The 24217-nt window shown below is 45.4% G+C and overlaps 1 protein-coding gene across 1 annotated transcript in view; it reads left to right on the forward strand.

The window, feature by feature from the left end:
• The window catches only part of RBFOX1 (RNA binding fox-1 homolog 1), a 330067-nt gene that overhangs the window by 199616 nt on the left and 106234 nt on the right, over positions 1-24217 (forward strand). The window contains exons 3-7 of the mRNA XM_029949680.1: positions 6170-6233; positions 7252-7395; positions 14002-14055; positions 21522-21614; positions 23391-23451. Of these exons, the coding sequence (XP_029805540.1) occupies positions 6170-6233; positions 7252-7395; positions 14002-14055; positions 21522-21614; positions 23391-23451 (416 nt within the window). The remainder of the gene's footprint in view (positions 1-6169; positions 6234-7251; positions 7396-14001; positions 14056-21521; positions 21615-23390; positions 23452-24217) is intronic.

Here is a 24217-nt window from a genome sequence, read left to right on the forward strand (position 1 = left end):
TTAACTTTTTAGACCTGTGGCTTCTAGAAACTGTAAGATTTTGTATGCGACTCCTATTTTGTTTGGTTGAAAAGGCTGCTCTGAAGTGTGGGATTACTGCCCTTGAACCGTATCTAGTGCTGTGTGATGAGTACACATGTTTTTAATTTCCGTCACACAGGGGAGGAAAATAATTTTACTTGTATTCTTCTAGGTTCTTGGCTGAAACCTTACCCCCACCCCCGCCCGTGATGAAAGAAACAAAGAAATGGGAATTTAATAACATTTATACCTCTCATAGACAGGGAACCTACCCAGGAAAACTGAGTAGTTCTGGTATGGCCCAAGTCACCAGCTTAAACATCATCTCCAGTGAAGACAGAAGATGTTGGGGGTCCAGGGGAGCCAGATGGAGAGGTTATCAGGAAAAGCACAGTAAATAAGGGTGAGGTTGTTATGCAGATTTAGGTCCCTGCCTTCTTTGAAGAGTTTTTAAAGTTTTAGTTACTTTCTCTTCCTGGTACCTCCTGAGAAGAAGACACCCCTATAAATGGAGAATTTCCTTGTAAATGTAAATGTCTGTTACAAAAGGGTAACTTCTCCTCTTTTCTGAGCTTCTCCTGTGTCTGCTGTTTCTCAAAAATAATCATCCCAAAATAACCTTTATGCCAAAGAGGTGTATTTTAGGGTGGCAAAATATAATTTGGTATAGTTCTTGTTTTATTTCTTAGGGCTGACTCCCTACGACAGGCACTCAGCACGGGGCTTCCAAATCTCTGATTTCTCTCTGAATTCTGATTTCTGCTGACAGCTTCACCCCGTCTTCCTCCTCCGTCCTTGTGATGGTCACCTGCATTGCCTCCAGCAACCCGAGGCCACAGACAACTCGGTGATGGGATCTTTCATCCTTACTTGAATCTGAGGAGACAGGCTCAGAGGGTTTAAGGAACTGGGCTGGCATGTGACAGAGCTGCAGTTCAGCTCAGGGACGCCCAGCTCCAGATCTCCTCTGCCCGTGTTCCCACCAGATCCCTGCTCTTCCCCGGGAGATGGCAGGCAGGTGGGCTCGGAGGGGAGACCGTGGGGCGGGGCCAGACTCCGAAAGGCACATACAAAACTATGCGGATTCTCTCCAACAGTCATCCCTGGGATTGGTCGATATCAAAATCCAATTTCACCAGGATTAGCCTTGGGTTGCTCAGAGCTATTCATTGAATTAGGAACGATTATAGGAGAGGGAGCCCCGCGGTTCTTTATTAAGGTCTTTGCGGAAGCACTAAGTGATCTTCAGGAGATTAAAGTGCTGGTGGTGTTTTCTTAACATTTATAACCTGCGCTGATATCTGGGGAGTTTGTTTATTAGGAAAAATTCTGTGGCACACGTCTTGCCTCCTAAGAGGGCCCTCGAACTGGGCCAGGGTAGAAGCCGGCTCTGCCATCCTAATGAGCCTATTGGGGAGCCTATGCCTGGAAACCCACCTGGCAGGGTGAATGGACTTCCCATCCCTGTGGGGTCCTGAGCCTCACCTGCCCAATGGGGCCGCTGCTTCCCAGGGTCGACGTGTCCACATGCCCAAGAAGAGAACAGAACTCGATGGCTTTTAACACTCTTCATAATAGTTATGATATGTATTCCCTGTTTATTCTTGGGACTTACATTTCCAAGACTTGGATCACATTATCCCACTCTGAAGGGTCCAGGATAGATGAGCATTTATGATTTCATGCATCTGCAACTAAGAGTGAGGGACATGACGTCAGCATTGGTGCAGCCTCACCCATAGCCAAGCCAGACCTGTTCAGGGATGCCAGAGGCCCTTGCTGAGAACTTACCATGTGCTCCAGGTCAGTGGGTTCAGTGGTGCAGGCCTGCCCTCCCCGCCCCTGCAGGGAACTCCTGATGCCCAGAAGATAGTTTCGGCTGTCCCACTGTCGTCTAGAGGGTGGAGGCCAGGTATGCTGCTGAACGAACATCTTACTGTGTGCAGGACCGCCCCGCATCATTATTTCTGGTGGAGAAACTGCTCTACCAAGTGGGGGCGGAACAGTGAGGTGAAACCCCCCAGTCTCTGTTTTCATGGACTTGGCTTTCTGGTAGGGAGGAGACAGGCATGGGAGAAACTAACAGAAACGTGTAATATGAAAGCAGGAAGTGATATGTACCATGATAAAATGAGTGGGCAAGGAGACAGGAAATGCTGATGTTTTAGATAATGGGGCAGGTGAGATTTCTCTGATGGGTGATGTTGTGGGCAGACAGCTGATGGGCAGGCGGGGAGAAGCCAGCCACATAGGCATCTGGGGAGAGAATTCTCCGGGGAAAGGAAGAGCAGGTGTACAGCCAGGGGAGGGAGCTTGCTGAGGGAGGGAAGGAGGAACGCGGTGGCCAGTGAGTGAGGACTGGCGGAGCCTCAAGAGGCAATGGGGTCAGGGCCAGAGCGCCATGGACCTCACAGCCCGGGATGAGGGTCTGGGCTGGCGGGTTCAGAGAGGGGACGTGCCCGGGCCGCTCCACTTCCACCACTTTGTCGTCCCAGTTTCCTTGTATCTCTGAGTGAGCAGATCAGCAGTAATTTGCTTGGTCTTATGTTCTATCTTCTGATCTCCCAAACATGGTTATGAAGTATCTTTCCAGTTCAGCTGCGTCCCACTTTAGAGCCAAAATGATACTTTAAAAAATCAGACGAGGATAAATCAAGAGTTCTTCTTCGAGCAATTAGTTCCAAGGAAGCCTTGACAGGCGGCAGCCTCGGGTGATGCTGCTGCCTAGGAAGGAGCCCCTGTCTTTTGGGAATACACGTTCCACACGTGCAGCTCCCCGAGCAACTTTGTTAGAATTTCCACAGTATTTTATTTTTGTCCTTAGAAGTTTCACTCCGGGCGTTCGCCGTAAGCCTGGCCGACCTTCTCAGGGACGCCGTGACCGCGTTAGCCTTCCATGTGAGGTACAGTACTAGGCTTGGGGAGCCAGCAGACCTGTCCTTTATTTCAGAGCATCAGGTGCCTCTCCGGAGGCAGGTGGAGTGCTTCTGAGCCCAGCCGAGGGGTGTCCGCACCTCCAGGGGTAGGTGCAGAATGGCAGCCGGAGAGCCCGGGCTGGCAATGAGAAGACTCCAGCCCCCTCTCTTCAGGGAACTCATTAAAGTGCCCAGTATGACAGATGGGAGCCTGGGACCACTCGGGCAGCGACATTCTCTCTTCTGCTAGACCTGGAATGAGACCACCCTTCGGAGAGCCTCATGCCACCGAAAGCGGGAGAAAATGAATCGACTCCCTGATTACAGCTCCCATTCTACACGCACTTCCGGTTCGATTTCTTGTTTAACGAGGGGTCATAGTGTGTTGAGTATCGCCTTCAAAAAATATGTCCGCGTCCTGACCTTTGGAAACCCATGAACGTGACCTTATTTTGACAAAGGGTCCTTGCAGATGTAATTAAGTTAAGGATCCTAAGCCAAGTTCTAGAATGAGCTTTAAATCCAGTGACTAATGTCCTTATAAAGAAGAAAAAGGCAGAGGGAGAGGTGAGTCTCAGACCCTCAGAGGGAAGAAGGTCATGTGAACATGGAGACAGATTGGCAGAGGGCAGCTCCAGGCCAAGAAGCCACCAGAGGCTGGAAGAGGTAGGGGTCGGCTCTCCCACGGAGCCTCCAGCGGGAGTGTGATCCTGAAAGCCCCTCATGTGGATGTCTGGCCCCCTCAACGGGGACGAGCACATCGCTGTTTCTGTCAGCCACCAAGTTTGTGGTAGTTTCTTAGGCTACAGCAGCCTGAAACTCAGGCTTGTCCTGAGTATGTTTTCCCCGAAAGTTCGCAGGGAAAAGAGGAAGGCCCTCACCCTGACATACTCACGAGGAGAATCTGTGAGGACCCGCCGTGCCCAGACTCTGGAGTAGCTGTTCTGTACGGCCCCGGTCTCCTTCCATCTCCGCTTGTGGTACAGCCCGACATGCCTACGGGCACACTTGAGCTCACAGATCCTCTGTTCTCCCTCGGCCTCTGGATCCTGACTTCCTCCGCTTCCCTCTCCTCTCCCTTCACCCAAGATGTCTGAAACACTGTTGGTTTGTTTTCCATTTTACATGTTATCTTTAGAAATTACCTTTAATACACAGGTATCCAGACATAACAATTTATAAGCATTTGTATACTTGCCTACACTACACAATGATTAATTGAGCGTTGTATGTTTTTTATCAAAGGGAACAACGCAAAGATTTCTCCAAAGTCCTGGTTGACTAAAGATGATTAATTTTAATTTTCACATGAGCGGCATAATGCTATTAATCATTTAATATGTTTAATCATAATCTCTGTAATTCCTAATTAGGTTTATTAAGCTGAAACATCCAGCCGTTCTGTACAAATCCAAATCTAAGTTTCTTTCTTGGGATGAGCGGGAATTTGTTTTAATTTGCATTTGAACAGCAACTTCTTTCCAGAGGAGGGGAGGAGCTAAGGCTGCAAGTTCAGGGGCACAGCAGCCGGGCTTGCTGACTTGGCGTCTTAGGTCAGAGTACTGAGACCCCGGCCATGGGGTTTTCAGGGACGTGTCGCCGGTGTGGTTGTGTGGCCAAACCTCCTGTTACCAGCAGAGAGAACACACGCCCTGCTCTGTTGGAGCCTCGCTGTTACAGTACTATCACTTGAAGGTGCCAAGCGGACTGTTCGCTCCTTCATTCATTACCTTATCAATACACTTGTAATCCCTTCACCTGTTCAGTCAGTGACTCAGCCAGCCGTTCAACCCGCATGTGTCATTTGTCAGCCATTGCTCAGCTCTGGCATCCTGTGCTGGTCACATCATGCCCCGCAGTGATCAGAAGTGCCCGTCACGGTTTTTATGATGAAACATATACTCTTGCTCTGTGCATGGGGCCTTTTGTAAACCCACCCCCAGGACCCCCCAGGGTGGCTTCCTTCACATGCACCTGCACCGGCAGTGATCACACATGGGCCTCTCCTGAATCCAGAGCATCATTTCACCTCAGGCCTTTGCTTGTGCTTTGCCCACTGTGGGTACAGCGACAGCCTGCTTCATCTCTTCTGTTAGACTTCTCCCACTCGAAACATAACCTCCAGAACTGGCAAGCCGCTCAGGACATCAAGACCTGCATCGTGTCCCTGATTTAAGTCTCCTCATCCCTCTGGGATTCCCTCTGAGCCCAGCTTTACAACTGTCTGTTTCTACCATCTTTCTCTCCTCTGAACTGGGAACTGCGTGTGTTTGGAGGACTGACTTACGTATCCAGTGAATAGTAGTTGCTCAGTAAAAAAGTGCTTAACAAGCAAATGAGAACCTTTCCTGTACCTGAGAGAGGCTTTTTCACTCCTCATTTTGACATTCTTTAAAAAAAATCACCATAACTCTAAAAATTCATTACTTTCTATTTACTGACTATACGTCATGTGCCAAGAAGTCTGCCAAGCTGGCATACGTTGTTGCATTCCGTGTCCGCAGAGCTTTAGAAGGTGTGGCTGTTATTATCATTCATCTTCCAGGTTAGAGGACTATCCCCATCCCACTACCTACCTGTTCACTCCGGCAGCACAACCCAGTGCATTGTTGTTGATAGGACATAGCCCTTGAAAGTGGAAGAAGCCATCCAGTGGGGCTTTTGCTACCAAGTCAGCTGGGAAGAGTGGCCTGCCAGACCCTGGGAGGTCTCGACCTCAAAATGCAACTCAGGGGGCACCTGCGTGGCTCGGTGGGTTAAGCATCTGACTCTTGATTTCGGCTCTGGTCATGATTCACAGTCGGGGGATCAAGCCCTGAGTCAGGCTCCATGCCTAGAGCGGATTGGGATTCTCTCTCCTCCCCTTCTGCCCCCACCCCTGGTAAAAATATAAAACTAAAAGTTATTTTTAAAGCATCAAAATGCAGTTCAGGATGTATTAGGAAAGAGGATGGAAATGAAGTCTTAGAATAAACACACGTATTGACAAGACAGTCACTAATTATGCCCATGTTATTTTGATACATATATGACATATATAAAACATTTATGTGTGTAAATATAAATATCATATATATGTTTCACTTTGTGAAAATTGTCTCCATCTCTGCGCCTTTGTTATTTTATACCTGGCTGGTTGCATTGATTGCTCTGTCCCAGTTACATGCTTCTGAACTGTTCACAAGTATGTGAGGCTGGCCCTTTGCTCATCGCTTTGATGGGCTTCCACGTAGGTTTTCCATCATGGTTTTGGAGAAGCAGCTGACTGATGTGAATGGCATCAACTGCCACCCAGAGGCAAGAGATGCTCATTTCAGAGAAAGCTTCTAGAAGCATCTCTAGAACCAAGAGTACCCATACCCACCCTGGCTATAATGATAGCAAATGTCGCCGTGGCTTTTCTCCTAGTTCCTGTCTGTATATTGGTGCTGACGTAACAGCATATTGTCCAGACTTTCATTCTGGAAAGAACAGGCAGCAGAGCAGTGAGTTAAGTGAATCCTGGGACCTCGTCTACACCAACATGCTCCTTGGGAGGTCTGGCCGTGCTGGAGAGGCTGGCGGCCCGTGCCATCCGACGTGCAAGCCACTCGCCCCTGTGGCTCTTGAGAACTTGAAGTGTGGCTTGTGTGAAGGAAAACTGGATTTTACTCTTTATTGAAATTTAATTCATTCAAATTTAACTAGCCGCACGGGGTCCGCCGTAATGGGCAGCATAGCCCTGCACAGTCAAGGCACAAGAAGTTAAAGCCTTAAAAAAAAAATGAAGTCAGTCAGATGGTTGCTTGGACTACAGAACACCCAACAGCCTCTCATGAGGTTGGCTAATATTTTATCTTCACGGCCACAACAATTAGTTAGGCAGTATCTTCAGATTTTGGGCACCTTTGATTAAGGGCTACACCCTCTCCTCCCTTCAATGATGAGGTTTCCTCTGCCTGTTAAGACCCCCCAATACCTCCACACCAACCACCCGCCCCCTGGCTTTATTTTTCTCCCTGGTGCTCTCCCCTGCCATCTCCATCTCTATTTGTTAATGAGCTCATGGCCTTTCCTCCCCTGTAATAATTACGCTCTACTAGGGCAGTGTGTTCTGTCTGCTTTTCTCCCTACTGAATCCCAGATCCATATTAGACCCTCAGGGGATATTCAGTAATGTTGAGTGAATGAATGAATGAATGAACGAGTGACCCAGCAGTTCCTTCCTTGTCCTTGTTCCTTGGTCCTGGCATTTCCCTACCATTTAGGGGAAGCAAGCGCAGTTTGGAAAGAGCACGCAGGTCCACTCAGAGTCTCTTTACTCATGTCCTTTTAGCAGACAGATGACGCAGCGCCGACGGATGGCCAGCCCCAGACACAACCTTCTGAAAACTCAGAAAACAAGTCCCAGCCCAAACGGCTGCACGTCTCCAACATCCCCTTCCGGTTCCGAGATCCAGACCTCCGACAAATGTTTGGCGTAAGTAGTGCATTTCTCCTCTGCAGTGCCTGCTCTGGGGTCCTCAGAGCCCTTTCCTCATGTAAGTTCTGAAGGTGAGATGTGGACCCAGGGGGGAGAAGGCATTTGAGACCCTAGTCTGTACTTGTATTTTGCCCATAATCTCTTTTATGATTTCAGTATGAATTTCTTTGTGTATGTTCACCATGTTCCCACTTTGCCAAATGGTGTTCTTCTAATTAGTAATGGGAAAGCCAAACAGAAAATGAGCTCCTAGATAAAATAGCGTTGAAGGAAGCCCACTGATGATCCTAAATCAAGTGGCCCGGGACCCCGCGTCATGGCTGACATAAACATTTTGTGTCTTTTCGGTTCTTGTCGCTCTCAAACCTGCCACGTTATCATGACACGTTCCTGCATAGACCTCACTCTTTCCCAGGCACTGCGCACTTAGACTTCAGATGCAGTTCTAGAGAATAATTAGTTCTGCATAGAGCTTCATTAAAAAGCAAAACAACAACAACAAAAAAAAGCTAAAGACCTCTAAGTCTGACTTGCATCCTGCCGTACACATTCTCCTGGAGTCGGTGATGAGGATTCAGAAGTCCTCACTGCCATGTTACCCCCACAGATGACAGCCTTGCCCAGGCTCCGTGACCAAAATGCAGAGCAAGGTGGAAGCCACCACCCACCTAGAGAAAATAAAGGATAGGGTTGCTTCCTCAGGGGACAGCATGATTCCCCTGCTTGTTCTGGATGAAATCTGACAGTGTCCCCCTTGAGAAGGAATGAGTTAGCCATGTCTTTGGGCTCAGTTCCACCAAAGGATAAAACTCTTGACAGGGCTTAGATAAGCCTTAGTTTGTTGTGGTGGTGGTTGTGGTTGTGGTTGTGGTTTTTGCAAATGTACTCAGCCTGTTTGTTTATGACGTCCTTCCCAATATCGATGGGAAGTATCTGTGCCTTCCATGAACAGAATGACACCCTTAGCATTTGACTTAGAGGAAAGGTTGACTGCTGGAAGTTTCTTCTTCTAAGAGTTCGTGGAGGGATGCAGATAATACAGAAGGAATAAGAGGCCAAACTTGAATGCCTAATCCCGGGCGGAGTGGACCTCACACACCCATCCCCCGTAAAAGGGGGCTCCCACTCATCACTCCGCGACTGGGGTTAGCTTGCTTGTACCTTTTATTTCTTTAACATGCATGATGTTTATCAACCACGCACCTGACACAAAGGCAGAGCAAGCGTCCTAATATTCAGATACCCAGACTTGAATCTTGACATTTCAGAGGAAAAGGTCAGCTTCTGCACTTTATCTCCCTCGTTTGGTAATAACCTTGAGTTGAGCCCTCTAACTCTTGCAGAGTAGAGATACCCTCGGGCACTCTCAGGTCAAAGATGACTTTGAAAAGTGCAGAGCATTCAAAGTGGAAGTGGAGGTTAAGTGTGTATAAACCAGTGAGACCAGGTTTGAATGATGGCAGCCAGAGGAATTAGATTTCTTTCTCCACGTCAGGTTAGAAAGTCTTGCTCTGTGGTCCATCTTCCCTCATCAGGTGTCACTGGATGTTGGCTTTGAGTTTGCCCCTCTTAATGACCATCCTGGTGCTCTTTTAGAGTGTCACTCACTGCAGCTCCCCTCTCCCTGCCCCGCAGGGGCACTTCCCTCCCTGGGCTTCTCTGTCATCTTGAAAGTCACCAGAGGGCTACAAAGCTAAGTCAGACACATACTGGAAAAATCCACCGCTGGAACTCCCAAAGAAGGCATCCTGCGTGCCTGGATACCTGAGGCTCTGCGCTCTCACGGGCCGGCAAGTGGTGCAGAGCAGAGTCTTGCCAAAGATCGAACGCAGTGGCATTGTCAAGCTGTGATCACAACCTGCTGGTTTCAGAGCCAGTGTTTGTAAAAGTCAAACACTTGAAGCAACTGACAAGACGTCGTCGACCTGACAAGATGATAGATATGCTTAGTATCAATTAAGAAAATGCAGCGTGCCTTCAGTGATATTGAAATTAATTTTGCTCATCACAAACAGCATCTGTGCTCATTTTAAGAGTGCGTGAGATGTGTATTTTTTTTTTTAGAAGTTTCAGCTATGAAAATGTTCAGGCACATGCTGATTCCTGGATTCGTTGTAACAATGCTAAGGCCCCTTTGGTTCACAACCAGTGTTTTGAAGGAACGGGACTTCAGTGCTAAAAACCTGTCCTTCCCCAGCCGAATGTTGGTGGCGGCAAACCCATTCTGGGGATAGGACACACTCAGCGGCATGAATCACATCGAAAGGCATCTGTAAACATTCTCAGTGGCCCCCACATTCCGCTTGAGAACCACATTAGTGTGGTTTCTTGTGAGGGTCGTGGTTACCGTCACGTACCACATGTTGACTTCACTCGGGTCTTGTCCAAGTCGTCTGGGCATGGGATCTCTGTCCGCCTCTTCTCGCTCTGTGCTGCCTTTGTCCCTTCACTTTAACAGGGACTAGAATGGGGATGGCTGCGTGGAAAAAACCCTCTCCAAGATTTTCAGGCTTTTCTCCTTTGTCTCTTTTGTTAAGTGTGACCCTGGGGATTTGAAGCCAAAACCAAAACAAGACAAACAAGGAAGCGCCATTCTCAAACTGCCTAAAACCTGGCCACGTTCGTAACAACTTTTGCAGCCATTAATAATTCAGCCGCGGAGTTTGCAACTTCTGCAGGCCTGGTGGTCACTGCACGAGCCTCACATTTTGTTTTTAATTTGTGGCTTCAGGGCCTGTTCGTTGTGATTCTGGTCACTTGTTTCCACCATGTACTTCAGTACTGGATAGTCTTTATTTCCCCCGCCTTCAGATGAATTTGTCCTAGTGTTTGGCATTTAAGACTTCTAACTATCCAGATTTTCTTTCCTTCTTTCTTTCTTTCTCTCTCTCTTTCTTTCCTTTCTTCTCTTTCTTTCTTCCTCATTCCTTCCTTTCTCCTTCCTTCTTTCCTTCCTTTCTCCTTTCTTCCTTCTTCCTCCCTCCTTCATTTCTTTTTGCCTTTCTTCCTCCCTCTCTCTCTCTTTTTTTCTTGCATATAACATTCTTTGGTCAAGAAGTTATATGGCCACAGTGGAGCCACTGGGAGCCAAACACCAGTTGGGGCCCAGGGGGAACAAATCCAGCGGCATTGGTTCTGGATGTTTCACTGAAGGAGATACTGCCTCTGGCCTGGCTACTTCATTCTTGAGCTCTGTCCTGATTTCAGGAAGCATTCCTGAGGGTATCCTTTCTTTAGTTTGAAGTCTTGATGATCCCGTGAAAGAAATGTGGGGATTTCCAGCAAATAGAGTATAATGGCTTGCTCTTGAACAGAATGATTCTTTAGCCTGACATTTAAAAGTGCACACATATCTCGGTTTTGAGCGAGAGAGGTAGTTATACTATATCCAGACCACTGACAGGGCACACTGCATCATAGGACTCTTCAGAAATCATCACCCATGGAGTATAGGATTCACATTTGCCCAGTACCTTGTTGAGAGCACAGCCTGGCTTTTGTTATCAAACTACAAGCCCTCTGGGCATCATATCTGATCTACTGAAATCACTCATCATAGTCACCCAAAAACAGACCACAGGACATTCAGAACATGCAAAAAAAAAAAAACACAAAAAACAAAACAAAAAAAACAAACAGCTTTCACGAAACCTCTTTATAATAAAATAGAGGTGCCTATCCCTCTAGTGTCACTGCCAAGTTCCATGCATCATGCTACTAGAAGCAGTGAAGCCATTTTCAGGGGGACCTGGCCTGGTGCCTCCTAATTTCTGCATTCCAGACATGAAGCCATCCCTCAGAAAACTGAGATGGCGCCTTTACTTAGCCTCCAAGTGCACTCTTTGAACTACCCTTTACTTTCATGTTTTATGCTGTAACCGTTGAACATCGTTCATGGTTTTTCGGGGAAATATTATTTGATCTGAGAATCTCTAAAAACGCCTGGTACATATCTGCCCCCATGCGTGCCTGTAAGCTTCTGGATTTTGTTCTTGATACAGCTGCTGCGACGCCTCGCGTGGATTCGGAGTGGTGGGACGTGGCTAACCACGGGCGTTGAGCAGGCAAATGCGAGATAATGTCTGCGAGTGAGCCGTGTCTGTTTGAACTGAACGTGCGCCAGCTGTGTTTACATCATGAGTACCCCGCTTCCCAACTAAACTGTTGCTACTCTAACTATAGTATGCAGCTGTCTTCGAAACGGGGCTCACACCAGTATTCTTGCCGCTCACTCTGCTGGCGCTGAGAATCACCCGCCCGATCAACCGCCAGAAAGGCAAACACTCGAGACCAGTTCAGGGCATATGGTGTCATTGTTTCATTTAGGGAATGACACCTGCTAGGATTACTTCTTGATCGGTTGGTTCTGTCTCAACCCGATCTTATTTTAAAGGGAGTGTTTTCATGTTGACTGCTTACAGAATGTTCCGTAGATGACATTTGCTTCGTGGTTTTGGAAGGAATCCTTTTCAAGCTTCCCTGCTCATAAGTATGTGTGCTTTCATGCTCTTAGACCTGAAATAAATATGATAGCATCTGTGTGGACTGAATATTCTAAGGAGGTTATAGCAAAATCGCTGCGTCTGAGGCATTCACACGCGGGAGGAGTTTTTACTGGGAAATTCAGCTCCCCTTTCAACGGCAAATCCCGCATTTCCCAAACCTGAAAGTTTTCTTCTTCTATTTTTAACAACTTCCTCTGCCCAAATCTCGGGTACAGAAAATGCTCCGTTGGAGAACATTCTCTTGACCAAAAGGAAGTTAGAGTGTCCATCACTTGCAGGATGAGTTACGTGCGAGTCTGTTGGTGCTGCCATCTCTCCTGCTGGCCCCTCCCAGCCCGGTGATTCTTCCTTCTTCCTAGCCCTCCTCCCGGAAGAGGAGAGCCAGGTCCGCTCCCCAAGGCAGATTCCGCGCGCGGTCCCCTGACCGCCTCCGCATCCTGAGGGATGCGCACGTTTCCATGTCATAGCTTTGGATTCCCTTTTTCTCATAGAACTACTTTTGTTTCAAGGTTTTGAGCTCTTTCTCTTCACCTGGAATGAGCATGGTTTTTTTTCTGCCTTTCCAAGGAAGGTAGGTGTATTTGTATATTCCAAAGGATAGCTTCTTTATGTTTCAAATGATTTTCTTCTCAAATCTTGGTAGCACCCTCTTGACACTTATTCTCGGGGCCCCTGGTATCCTGTGAACAGGGGTCCCGGGAGCTGTCTCTCCTTCTCTGTGTTCTTACCTGTGGCTCCTTTCCTGTCCCTCCCAGCCACTTTGTCCTCTTGCAACAGGGAGGCGCTTAATGCTTTCTCCCTGGGGGAAAGAGACAGAACACAGACTCTCCCAGGGCAACGAAAGATGCACTAAAATTCTAGGCTGCAGAAGCAAATGGAATACTACAAAATCTCAAAATAAAGAAAAAAGAATGGACACACTACTTCGTGTGGTTCCATTTATTTTTTGATCGCTGAAAGGAGCGCTCGCCCTTACTCTGCATCAGGAGAACTTCTCCTGAGCCATGCCTCACACTTTCACACACCCTCTCCCCGCTGCACACGCAAAAAACAAGAGAAATGCCCACTGTACTTCATCCAAGCTAGAAAAAGGAAGGGACTCCTATGTCAAGGGGAAAAGATCTTGGACTATCAGATGCTTTTGGTTTCAGGGTTTTTAAAAGTATGAATCACAAATTGTTTGATGTGCACGTCTCCCTAGGACTCCGAGCTTTAGTCTTAGGAAAACTAAGATAACAACAGTGAAATTTGAATGTTCGATAACATATCTTATTAAGTATAGGTATGTCTTAAATATTGCAGGGAATGTAATTATCCTGAAAATTTTGAAATTTAAATTTAACTAGGCATCTGTGAGTTACCCTGCCCTATTTGTAATCTGAAACTGTGTTTCCAGGCTTGAATAAGTCAACTTGCTTTCACTTCTTATAGAGTCTTTTCCTGCTAATTGTCTGAAATCTATTTGTTTGTTTAACAAATGGGGAACCATCTTGAGAGAAGTACATTTCAGCCCGAGGGCCAATCACAACTGTGCTGGTGTCTGATTGCGAAGGACGTCCACGTGGAAGATCTTGCTTTTATCTGTTTGTCCTTGGCTTTCTTTCATGGCCTTGCTGTTCCTCTGGCTTGTGCTGGGGCCAAGGACCACATTCCTCCCCCCAGATTCTGCTTGGATATTTTACTGTGAAAACCACACCTCAGCACAGAGGTTGCTCCCAGCGGCTGGTGGAGTAGACTAGCCTAAGAGAATCCGTTTACACGCAAGCCCGTTTTCATCTCTGCTGCTCAGTGCCTGGGAAAGTTATTTTGCACACACATAGAAAAAAGAAAATAGAAATAACCATCTGACTATACAATTTGCCACAGGCCAGTGCTACACCTTCTCACGTGGTGGGGTACCCAACAAGACAGAAGTCTGTGCGGGGTTCCGCTTTCTCTGGTTCAAGCAGATCTCTAAGGAGAAAACAACTTAAAATGTCTATCCTTGATATTAAAGGAGGAAAACAAAAAACCCTCTGACTTGGGGTACAATTACCAGTGTGCATAATATGATTTACTCCATTTCTCTCGCTTATAAAACATTTCTATTTCTTTGCAGCAATTTGGTAAAATCTTAGATGTTGAAATTATTTTTAATGAGCGAGGCTCAAAGGTAAGCAATTTAATTTACTTCAGGATTGTTTAGCTTATTTTTAAACATTTGCTATGCATAATGGAAAACAACTGCACTGTTTTAATTAGCACATTGTGAAAATGCACCTCACTGGGAGTTTTAGAGACCTCCTCCAGGTTCCAAAATGGTGGGAAATACATTGGGTTCCGTGTAAATGTATGAGGGGGGTAATTTAAAATTGCTGTTTTATACCTATCTAACTATTTATTTATCTATATATAAATATATCAAGTTTCCAGAGGAAAATTACCCATGCCTAAAAAATAATGTTGTTGCTACATTTTTGTTTTTCAGTGATAATTATGTTCTTTATATTAAAAAGTGAGTTGATAGTCTCATGCGCAGGTAAATATGTGATTATTCTGTATTAATAAAGTGCAGTTATTTTCCTGGGTTGTAGGGGAGAAAATTTCACATACACCAACCTTTTGAATGTGATCGTATTCCTTAGTATGTTTACCACTCCACATTTTGCCATTCGCCATTGCTTTGAATTTTCCCCCCTTAGCAGACCAATTTGTAAGAAGGTTTTCCTAGAGCTAAGAGTGTTAGTAAAGTCAGGGCTTATATGGAAAGGTGCCCTCAGCCTGGAAATACGTTGCGGGGGGAAAGGCCCACATCTCTCCACTGTATCAGTCCGTGGTCATGGAAATACAGTTCCCGCAGCAGCAGCAGCACTTAGGAACTTACTAGAAATGCAAATTCTCAGGGTCCAACCCAGGCCTAATCAGACAGGAGCCCAGCAATCTGTTTTACGCAACCTTCCAGGCCTGTTGTTAAAGTTAGAAACACTGAGTTTTCCCTGTCTTTGACAGGCACTGACACTTCATCTGAATGCAAAATGCCCCTTTGGCCGCTGGTGTTCTGTGGTTGCTAACGCGCCCCCATTCCCCCTGCACTCACAGAAGGCTCAGCGGCTCTCTTAGAATCTCCCTCGGGGAAAACAGCCCATTCGGCATCGGCACTAGATACTGAGCAGTACGGTCCTAGGAAGGGCCCCAGAGATTGACCTCTCAGCAGCCAGAAAGTGACCCGTTTCCATAGCTCTGCCTTGTTCTCAGGGTGTCAGTCCCCAAGCTGTTGGAAATTCTAAGCTCCCTTCTTACATCTTCAGACTATGAAAGTGGATATTGGGACAAATCGGTTACCAGAAATGGAGAGATACTGGATTTAGCCCCGTAACTTTCCTTACTTACACAGGCGACTTTGGGACAAGTTAACATCCCGGAGGATTGCGAGATGAGCTGTGTTTTTCTAAGGGGGCCATGCCAGCTCTCTTGGGCAGAGCACACCTCCTTCCCATGAAGCAAGCATTTGAATGTGTTATTCCCTGGGCAGTGTGCACGCTTTGCCTCCCGAATAGGATGCAGCAGGCAGCTGTGAGGAAGGAAAATCCAGTATTCTCTGCATAGCCAAAATGATGTTGCCGTATACCAGATGAGGGGAAAAAAGGATCAATTCTTTATACTCTCTGGTTCTGCTAGTTCAGGGACCTTACTCTTCCATAATTTTGGATATTTTAGTCATTCTGATATCAGTGATGGGCTTACATCTGGGTGGCTCAGTCAGTTAAGCTTCTGACTTCAGCTCAGGTCATGATCTTGTAGTTCTTGAGTTCAAGCCCTTCACTGGGCTCTTTGCTGACACGTAGCTCAGAGCCTGGAGGCTGCTTCAGACTCTGTGTCTCCCTCTCTCTCTGCCTCTTCCCTGCTCAAGCTCTATCTTTTTTGTGTCTCAAAAATGAATAAACGTTAACAAAAATTTATATATATATCAGTGATGGGACCTCTAGGATGGGAGAAATGTAAGTCAACTTTCTGCTTCTCATATGAAAATCATTACAGAGGCCGTTTCTATATCTGTAATGCAAAGTGCATTAAGAAAAAACATGCCCAGGGGTGCCTGGCTGGCTCAGTCCATAGAACCTGTGATTCTTGATCTCAGGGTTTTGAGTTCGAGCCCCACATTGGGTATAGAGATTACTCAAAATTAAAATCTTTGAAAATGGAAAGAAAAGAAAAAAAAGTGTATGCAGCCTAATCCTTTGCACTCTGGCCCGATGCATTCCTGACAAAAATCCTAGAAGATGACCCAGAATGTTGGCCAGCTGTCTTCTAATCCTGAGTCTATAACACTACTGCTTTTAAAGATTTTTTTAAAATTTATATTTAATTTATATTTTGTTTTCTAACACTTGCCAGTTGGAAAAAAGCTATTTAATTCCTTTCGAGAGCTGTTTGGGGACATTAGAAGAATATCGTTTGCTATTTTGAAAGTACAGTGGAGATACTATTTTTAATGCTTCCTCCGTCATTGCCATGATTAGCCTGTCTCTGGGGCTTTAGCGACGAAGACCATTTAAGTGTGCTGCATCCAGAGACTGACTTTGTGAACCTGCTTTTTCCTTTTGATTAGGGGACATCAAAAATACTCCTCGGAAAGAACCCGTCTCGCAGGTGCTGACTGGAGTGTCATCCAGATGGTCCTTCGGGGCACCTGCTAAATAGGGCCAACAGCACACATGGGGACATTTTTCACACTTGGCATTCTCCTCCATGGGAAAGGGCCCTATTTAAAGGCACATTTCCATTTAAATAGTTGAGGAACCTCGACCTTCGTGAGGACCTCATTCTCATCCTCTGGTGCAGGAGAAGCAGCCGGGAAGTAGGTGGGCCCTTAAGAGCCAGGAGCTCATCTTCTGGCCATTGTCTTTGGAGAGGGTCCCTGAGGCAGGTCATGCAGTGCTCAGTGAGTACAGCGGTGTGTCCGGGGCATTTGGGGTGTGCGCGTGCGCGCGCATGGATCCTGCACAGACACAGGCAATGCCTCTATTATCCTGAGAATGTAGAGCGTAAATAGTTCATGTACACACAGATAGCAAGTATACAGGGAAACCACATTTTAAAAAGATGTGCCAGACTTTAAAAATCAGAATTTAACAGCATGTAGGGGTGAGAGATCCTCTAATTCCTTTTTTTTCTTTCTTCTTTTTTTTTTTAACCTTTTAGGGGATTTAAAAAACATTTTGTTTAGCTCTGAAGTAGAGTGTTTGGGGGATCTAGCCAGTGAGATCTACTTCCTTTTTTAAAATATTTATTTATTTATTTATTTTGAGAGAGAGAGAGAAGACAAAGCAGGCTCTGCACTGTCAGCACAGACCTTGATGTGGGACTTGAACCTACGAACTGTGAGACCATGACCAGAGCCGGAACCAAGAGTCGGACACTTACCTGACTGAGTGACCCATGCACCCCGGTGCATACTCTGAATGTACATAGGAAATATGCAGTCTGGTCTTTGATTCTGTAGCTGCCTGTGAGGACTCGTTCTATTCCAGGTATAAGAAGACAGGAGGATCCATGGTGAGGGAGACAGAAGCGCTTCCTGTCCTCCTAGGTTTTCCTGAGTAGCTGCAGGATCAGGGGGGCACAAATGCACTACTGCGGGCTGTACTCTTTAGCAAGTGAGCAGCTGGTGAGCGGCTGCTGCAAAGCCAAGCAGGCAGCCCGTCGTTGTTGGGAACGGGAAGACTTCTGGGAGGAAGGGACATCTAAGCCGGGAGTGAACATTCTCCTGAGTACACATTTCCCAGGTAAGGAGGTGAGTCAGGTGGACTTCCCAGGAGAAGGTGCGCATGTGCTCTGGTGGGTGGGAAGAAGTGAGGTGTGGAACTCTGAGCCCCACAGGAAACTCAAGCTTTAGACTGGCATTGGCAGCCCCTCTTCTAGATAGTTCTTTGCACTAGCAACTAGAGGAATTGGATTTTCACATAAGATGAAAAAAAAAAAAAAAGTGCCGTCTTTAGCCCTGGGTGCTCCAGAGCCTTTATTTAGGTGCAAAATGTTATATTTGCATTAATACAAAAAAAAAAAAGGTATCACCTTAACCCTATACCTCAAAACCAAAACAGAAAAATAATTGGGATATGAGAAGGTCGGAATTCATGGTTCACATTACTTTTTTTTCTTTAATGTTTATTTTTTGAGAGAGAGAGAGAGACAGAGAGTGAGCAGGGGAAGGGCAAAGAGAGACGGAGACAGAATCCCAAGCAAGCTCTGTGATGTCAGGACCCAGCCCGATGTCAAGCTCGAACTCACGAACCATGAGATCATGACCTGAGCAGAAACCATGAGTCAGACGCCTAACCTCCTGAGCCGCCCGGGTGCCCCAGGTTCACAAAAGACTTTAAGCAAGTCCCACCTGCCTTGCAGCCCTTCTTGGGAGCCCCCTTTTCATGCCCACAGTGCCAGATCTCTGAGCTGCAGCCCTCTCCTGGGTGAGCCCTGGGCACAGTGCCTGTCCTCCCGCCTCCTGCGGGGGCCCGTGCACCTGAGGTCTTCCAGGGCTCCACTTCCAGCCGTGCACCTCCTCCCGTGCTCTCAGGCCAAGTCCAGAAGTGCTGCTTGTGCTCCCCCTTTGTAAGGCAGAGACAAAAATATTCAGAATGTTTTTAAGAACTCCAAGTTGTGGTTTCCTTGAGAGAGAATTCTGACCCTGGGGCAGGTTAAGGAAGTAGCCTCAGCACTGGTCTCGGACTTGCCCAGCACCTGCGCTTGGCGGAGAGGGTGCCTGAGAACCTCCAGGTCGCTGGCAGCTCTCCCAGCTAAGAATCCTGGCAGTCTTCTGGCCCAGGGGGGCTGTATCGCTTCGTGCCTCGTGGGGAGGCATGGCTGTCCAACGGGCAAGGTAGGACAGACAGTCCCTTTGGTGTTTGGGGAGTGTGTCCGGAGCAAACCAACTTCCCAGAATCTTAACTAGTCATCTCAGCAGCTGGAAAGAAGAAGTATTGAGAACCGCAAGCTAAAAAAAGAGAGAGAGCGCTGTTTAGCCGAAAATGAGAGTCAGAATAAGAATCCACAGGTTTATTATCTTCCTTCAAGACAAAGCGAAAACTTGGGAATATAGTGAACTGCTTGCTTTTGTAGTTTACAAACTTTCCTTGGGATTCCAAATCTCCACCTTCGTGCCTCCCTGACGCACATAGTGCTGATTTTAGGCCAGTAGAGTCTTCCCTGGGGTCAGACGAGAATCATGATGACGTGATTCTTTGGGATGACATTTGGCAGGTGGGTCGCATGTTCCATGTCACCGGGCACCGTGGTTCTGGTGACTGGCACCCGCGGATAGCAGTGAGGCCCCAGAACCCTCCATCAAGCAGGCTCAGACTGTGCGCTTTCTTTGCTTATTGGGGAGAGTTGCCAGTGCCCCAGCCATCGTCCTTGCTGCCCTTATCTGTCAGCTGTGTGACGTTCTGTGACTGCTGGGAGTTAGGTTTTGAGGGGACAAAGTGGACATTACCATAAAATGAGGGCTGTACCCCTGCACCTCAGATCCAGCTAACCCAGTCAGATGGCTGTCCACCTCCAAAACTCACCCTCTCCATAGGCTGTGCCCTGGAAGTGGGCAACGTGATGTTCTACCTCATGCAGTGAACCACAACGTTCCTTCAAGGGTGCCCGGAGATAGGAGAGGCCATGCACATGGAGTTGCTGCCCCACACAGTAGCTTTTTCAACAAACAGATTTCTGGGCTCCGGTCTGGGGTTCTGATCAGGTAGACACGAGCCCTCTCAGGCATCTACATGTTCAATACGGTGTGCTCCCCGGTTCCTTTCATTGTGCAACCAAGTTTGAGACCCACTGGCCAAGAGTCAGAGCCATTAATAGAGCAACCCCTCCAAATCTTGTCTTTAGTCCATTGAAGGGTCATTATTTCAAAACTAATCAGTTACCCAGTCTATTTGGGTGTCTGACGTGAGCGTATTACCAGTGAGGTATCAGACCAAGCAGTCCCTTCTGTTACAGAGCATAAAGTCTTCTATCGATCAAATAATCCAGACCTGTCTGTGGGAAATATTATAAAAGATTCTTCAGTCCAGTCCTCCAAAGTAAAGCTGCTTATTTTTTTCTCTATTGAATTCTGTCGAATAACATTTAATTTAACTGGAGTCCATCCACAGCTGGTATCTTCTACTGATGAGCCCATATTGATGCTGGAAAGTTCTGGCTGCTCGGGCATGAGGGCAACACCTCTGTGGGCAATACCCAGAGCTTTGGAAATCACGGTAGCAGCCTAGTGAGGGGTTGGCACCAGTTGGTTAGGATAACTTGTTATTTACAATTACTGTCTATTTTGTTAATGACGCTGGACGTCAGACTGCCCCGATTAAGCTCAAAACCAGCCTGTCCCCTTGTTGACGTTCACCAGCACCCTGCGTGGTGTCACCTAGTTTACGCTGTGAGAACGAGAAAGCGTTGGGCAGATTTACACTGGAATGGTTTCAAAAGGTTGGTGTATATTTCTGAACAAGATGTACAAATATTTTTAGGGGTTTTAAAAATAATGTGTCATATTTTCTGTACTCTTCTTAGGAACAGTGTCAGTGAAGGAAAAAAAGGTGGATTTTGACAATGTGACGTTTAGTGGGGTTGATTTTCCGAGGCTGAAATATTAAAACAAAATATGCCAGTGGTGAAGTAGAGGGTCTAATTTGTTACCTATCAGTAAGAGAGGAAGTGCCCAAAGTGTTATTGTGAATACCGTTCTATTAACAAAAGCTTCTGTATTTTCTACATGTTGACTTGAGAAATGAATGTCAAGATAATATGTTAGAATGTTAAAATATGTATGTATACATTTCCCTTTTCGGTTAATGAAGTAGCCTGGAAAGCTGACAGATTTAGAGGGGTGTCTGTTTTTGAGGTGGGGTGGGGGAGGTAATTAATATAAAAAAGTTACTTGAACTGTTTGCATTGTTATTAATCAACTGATGTTTATTTCAATTCATTTCATGTGATTTTTGTTTATTAGATCAAAGAGTTTAAGATTTATTATAAAAAAAGGTCTTTCCTTTTTTTTAGGCTTCTAATTTTTATTTTTGAGAAGTAAAGGCTGTAAACTTGACAAATTTGAATAACCCTAAAATTGCATGAAGAAGAGATGTTCTTAAATCCACACGGCATGACTCTGTAGGCAATGTTAGAAGATTTTGGCATTCATTGTTGAATTTTGTGCACACGTTTTATTTTATTTTATTCTTAATTTGCATGTCCAGAAAGCGGTTCCTTTTTTTTTTTTTTTTTACCCCCCACCCGTCCCGTTATTTCATTTTCTTCTCTGTGAAGACACTGTAAATTGATTTGGATCTCATTTCCTTTCCATTAGAGTTATTTTCTTCTGTAGTGTCATGTAGAGAGGTATCTTTGGTATCCTTTGAATTCTTCAGGGGGTTACAGATCACAGGTTGACAGAAAAAAAAATCTCGTTCACATGTGTCGCTTACTTATTGCACACCTTCGTATCCTTATAATTTCTCTAATTTGCATGTTACAGAACTGAAGCCAGGACAAGCAATAGAACTTAAAGCGAGAGAACGTTCCGCAGTGGTCGTTGACTGGAATAATAATAATCTGCATGTTGTTTTCCCTCTTCCCTCCTGCATGCAGGGATTTGGTTTCGTAACTTTCGAAAATAGTGCCGATGCGGACAGGGCGAGGGAGAAATTACACGGCACCGTGGTAGAGGGCCGTAAAATCGAGGTGCATGTCCAAAATATTTTCCTTTTCATCTTTTTCATAAATGTCTGCTTCGCGCTCATTCGTCGTGCCGGATGCATCACTGTGTTTCGTATGTGACCCTGTCCCTTCTCACTGTTTATATATATATATATATTTATATATATTTATATATAAAAAGGAAAACTGGCCTTACTTTTTTTTTTAAATTTTACTTTATCCTGTTATTCTTATTATTGATGAAAAGGTAAATGGCAAAAGAGAGACAAAGGAAAGGCTAATCTGAACTTTTTTTTTTTTTAAGTTTTTGTGTTTTATCATCAATGGGTGCAGTAGGGTCCCAGCCAGGGGAGACAGAGTGCAAAACAAGACAAAATACAGAGCAGTTTCTTTTTTCTTTTTTTTTTCCTCTTTTTTTTTTTTCTTTTCTTTCTCTTTCCACTGCAGGGTTGACGAGGGATCCACAGTGGTGTCTAAATTGAGCCAAATGGTGAAAGCAGGAGCATTTGAATGCACAGTTGTTTACCCAAAAAAAAAAAAAAAAAAAATGAGAGATCTTTGTCACAGAACCTTTCATTTTTTTTTTTTTAAACAAGCCAGTTGGAATCTTTGTGTCATTTTGGTAAAGTGAATAACGGAACAGGATTTCCTGTTCAGTATCTGGCCCTTCTTCACTGAAAATAAAAATAATAAATCAATATAAAAGATGCTAACATTCGATACTCAGAATCTATTCCTTCTGCCACTGGATCTCCCTCAACATGGCCACAGGGTTATATTTGTTAAAACTTAAAAAAAAAAAAAACCAGTTAAAAATGCTTTAGTCTTTGGAGTAAGATGTTGCATATTTTGCCTTTCATTTTCCCCCCTCGACGATAACGCTTAGGCCCCTCACCAAACTCTCAGTAACCATGGTAACTGTACACAAACCCATGCTGGCGATGGTGGTGAATGGTAAGTGGTGAAGTCCATCGGCCGCTTCACGTACTTAGTGCTGATTATATACATATATATACCACGTGGATTTTTTTGACTTGTCGTATTAAGTTTTCTTGATGCTCTATTTTTTTGGGTACCGGTACGCCTGTAATTGAGTGTACGTTCTCAGCGAGCCTGGGAGGCACTGATTGGATTGGGATATGACAGTGCACATCTTACTCAGATTGTTAACTCCATATTGTGTTAAACGATGCACCCTCTCTCTTATCCTTTTGTTAGCTGTGACTTTCAAGCTTGAATGATCTTGTTAATTCTTGCGATGTCAAAGGCTCTTGTTCCTAGTGTTGAATGCTAGATGTGCTTTCCCGATGGTTCTTCCTTCCTGAAGTGTTGCACACGGCTCAATCTTGTTTGTCCCTTTTTTTTCTTTTCCTTCCTTTTTTGACGTTTATGTTCCCTGTACTTGTCTCTTCCCTCTTCTACTCCACTGCATGTTCCTTCATATGAATTTTAGTTTGTGTTTAAAAATATTTATTGTTTCTGTGTTACCATGGAGTACATGCATGCTTTTCAATCTTCAATTATGCAGTTCCTTTTAATTTGCTTTTACTGTCTCCTTATTAAACTTTTAAATGATATGACATTGCTTTATTGAAATGATTTGTAAGTTAAAATGGTTATGAAGTAAATGTAATTATAAAAATGTATGATTTTGTTATGCATCTACTGCCTTTTATAAATTAAAATGCATTTTAGTTTCTTTTTTTTTTTAATAAGTAATCACAGTCATAATGCATGCAACTAATTGAACTGTGGGCTGGTCCTGGCATATGTGCTCATTTGAGTTTTCTCTGTGCGTAGGTAAATAATGCCACAGCACGTGTAATGACAAATAAAAAGACTGTCAACCCTTATACAAATGGTAAGTAGAGAGTGGCCTTTCACAAGAAGTCATTTGTTCCTCTGAATGTAATTCGTGATTTAGCCGGGGAATACGTTTCAACAAGTCACCAGCCCCAGAGTGGCTCCCGGGCCCTCACTGTGACCTGCTCCAGTGAACCACCTACTCTGGCGAGACACGGTCCCGTGACCACATGTAGCGTGGTGAGCACGGAGTCCTGGACATGGTGTCCATGTGGCGTGGCGCACGTGATCGCCATGTAGAGTGCACGACGCTAATGAAACTCCGTCTGCCAACAAGACTTCAGTAATCCTTCTCTAAACAAGATAAGCTCAGAGCAGAGGCAGATTTAGTTTTGGGGGGAAGCATACATGCCCTTCCTCCAATCTCTCTAGAATAACTCCCCTTTGGGGTGACATACAGTAAGTTATTCAGGGATTACTTGGGTCACTTAATTTGCTGTCATTACAGTAAGTTGAGGAAGGATGGAGGTTTGGTTTGTTGCCCCCCCCCCTTTATGTTTTTTGAAACCACAACCTCCTTGTTGATCCCTAGCCACTTCCGGAAGAGGGACAGCAGAATTTGGCTCTGGCATTGAGTTTTCTCTGGAGATACTAGGATTTTATTTTATTTTATTTTATTTATTTTTATTTTTTATTTTTTATTTTTTTTTCAATATTTTATTGTCAAGTTGTTTTCCATACAACACCCAGTGCTCTTCCCCTCAAGTGCCCTCCACCATCACCACCACCTCTCTTCCCCCCTCCCCCTTCCCCTTCAACCCTCA

The sequence above is a fragment of the Suricata suricatta genome, chromosome 8 (genome assembly GCF_006229205.1).
Source record: "Suricata suricatta isolate VVHF042 chromosome 8, meerkat_22Aug2017_6uvM2_HiC, whole genome shotgun sequence".
Classification (NCBI taxonomy): Eukaryota; Metazoa; Chordata; class Mammalia; order Carnivora; family Herpestidae; genus Suricata; species Suricata suricatta.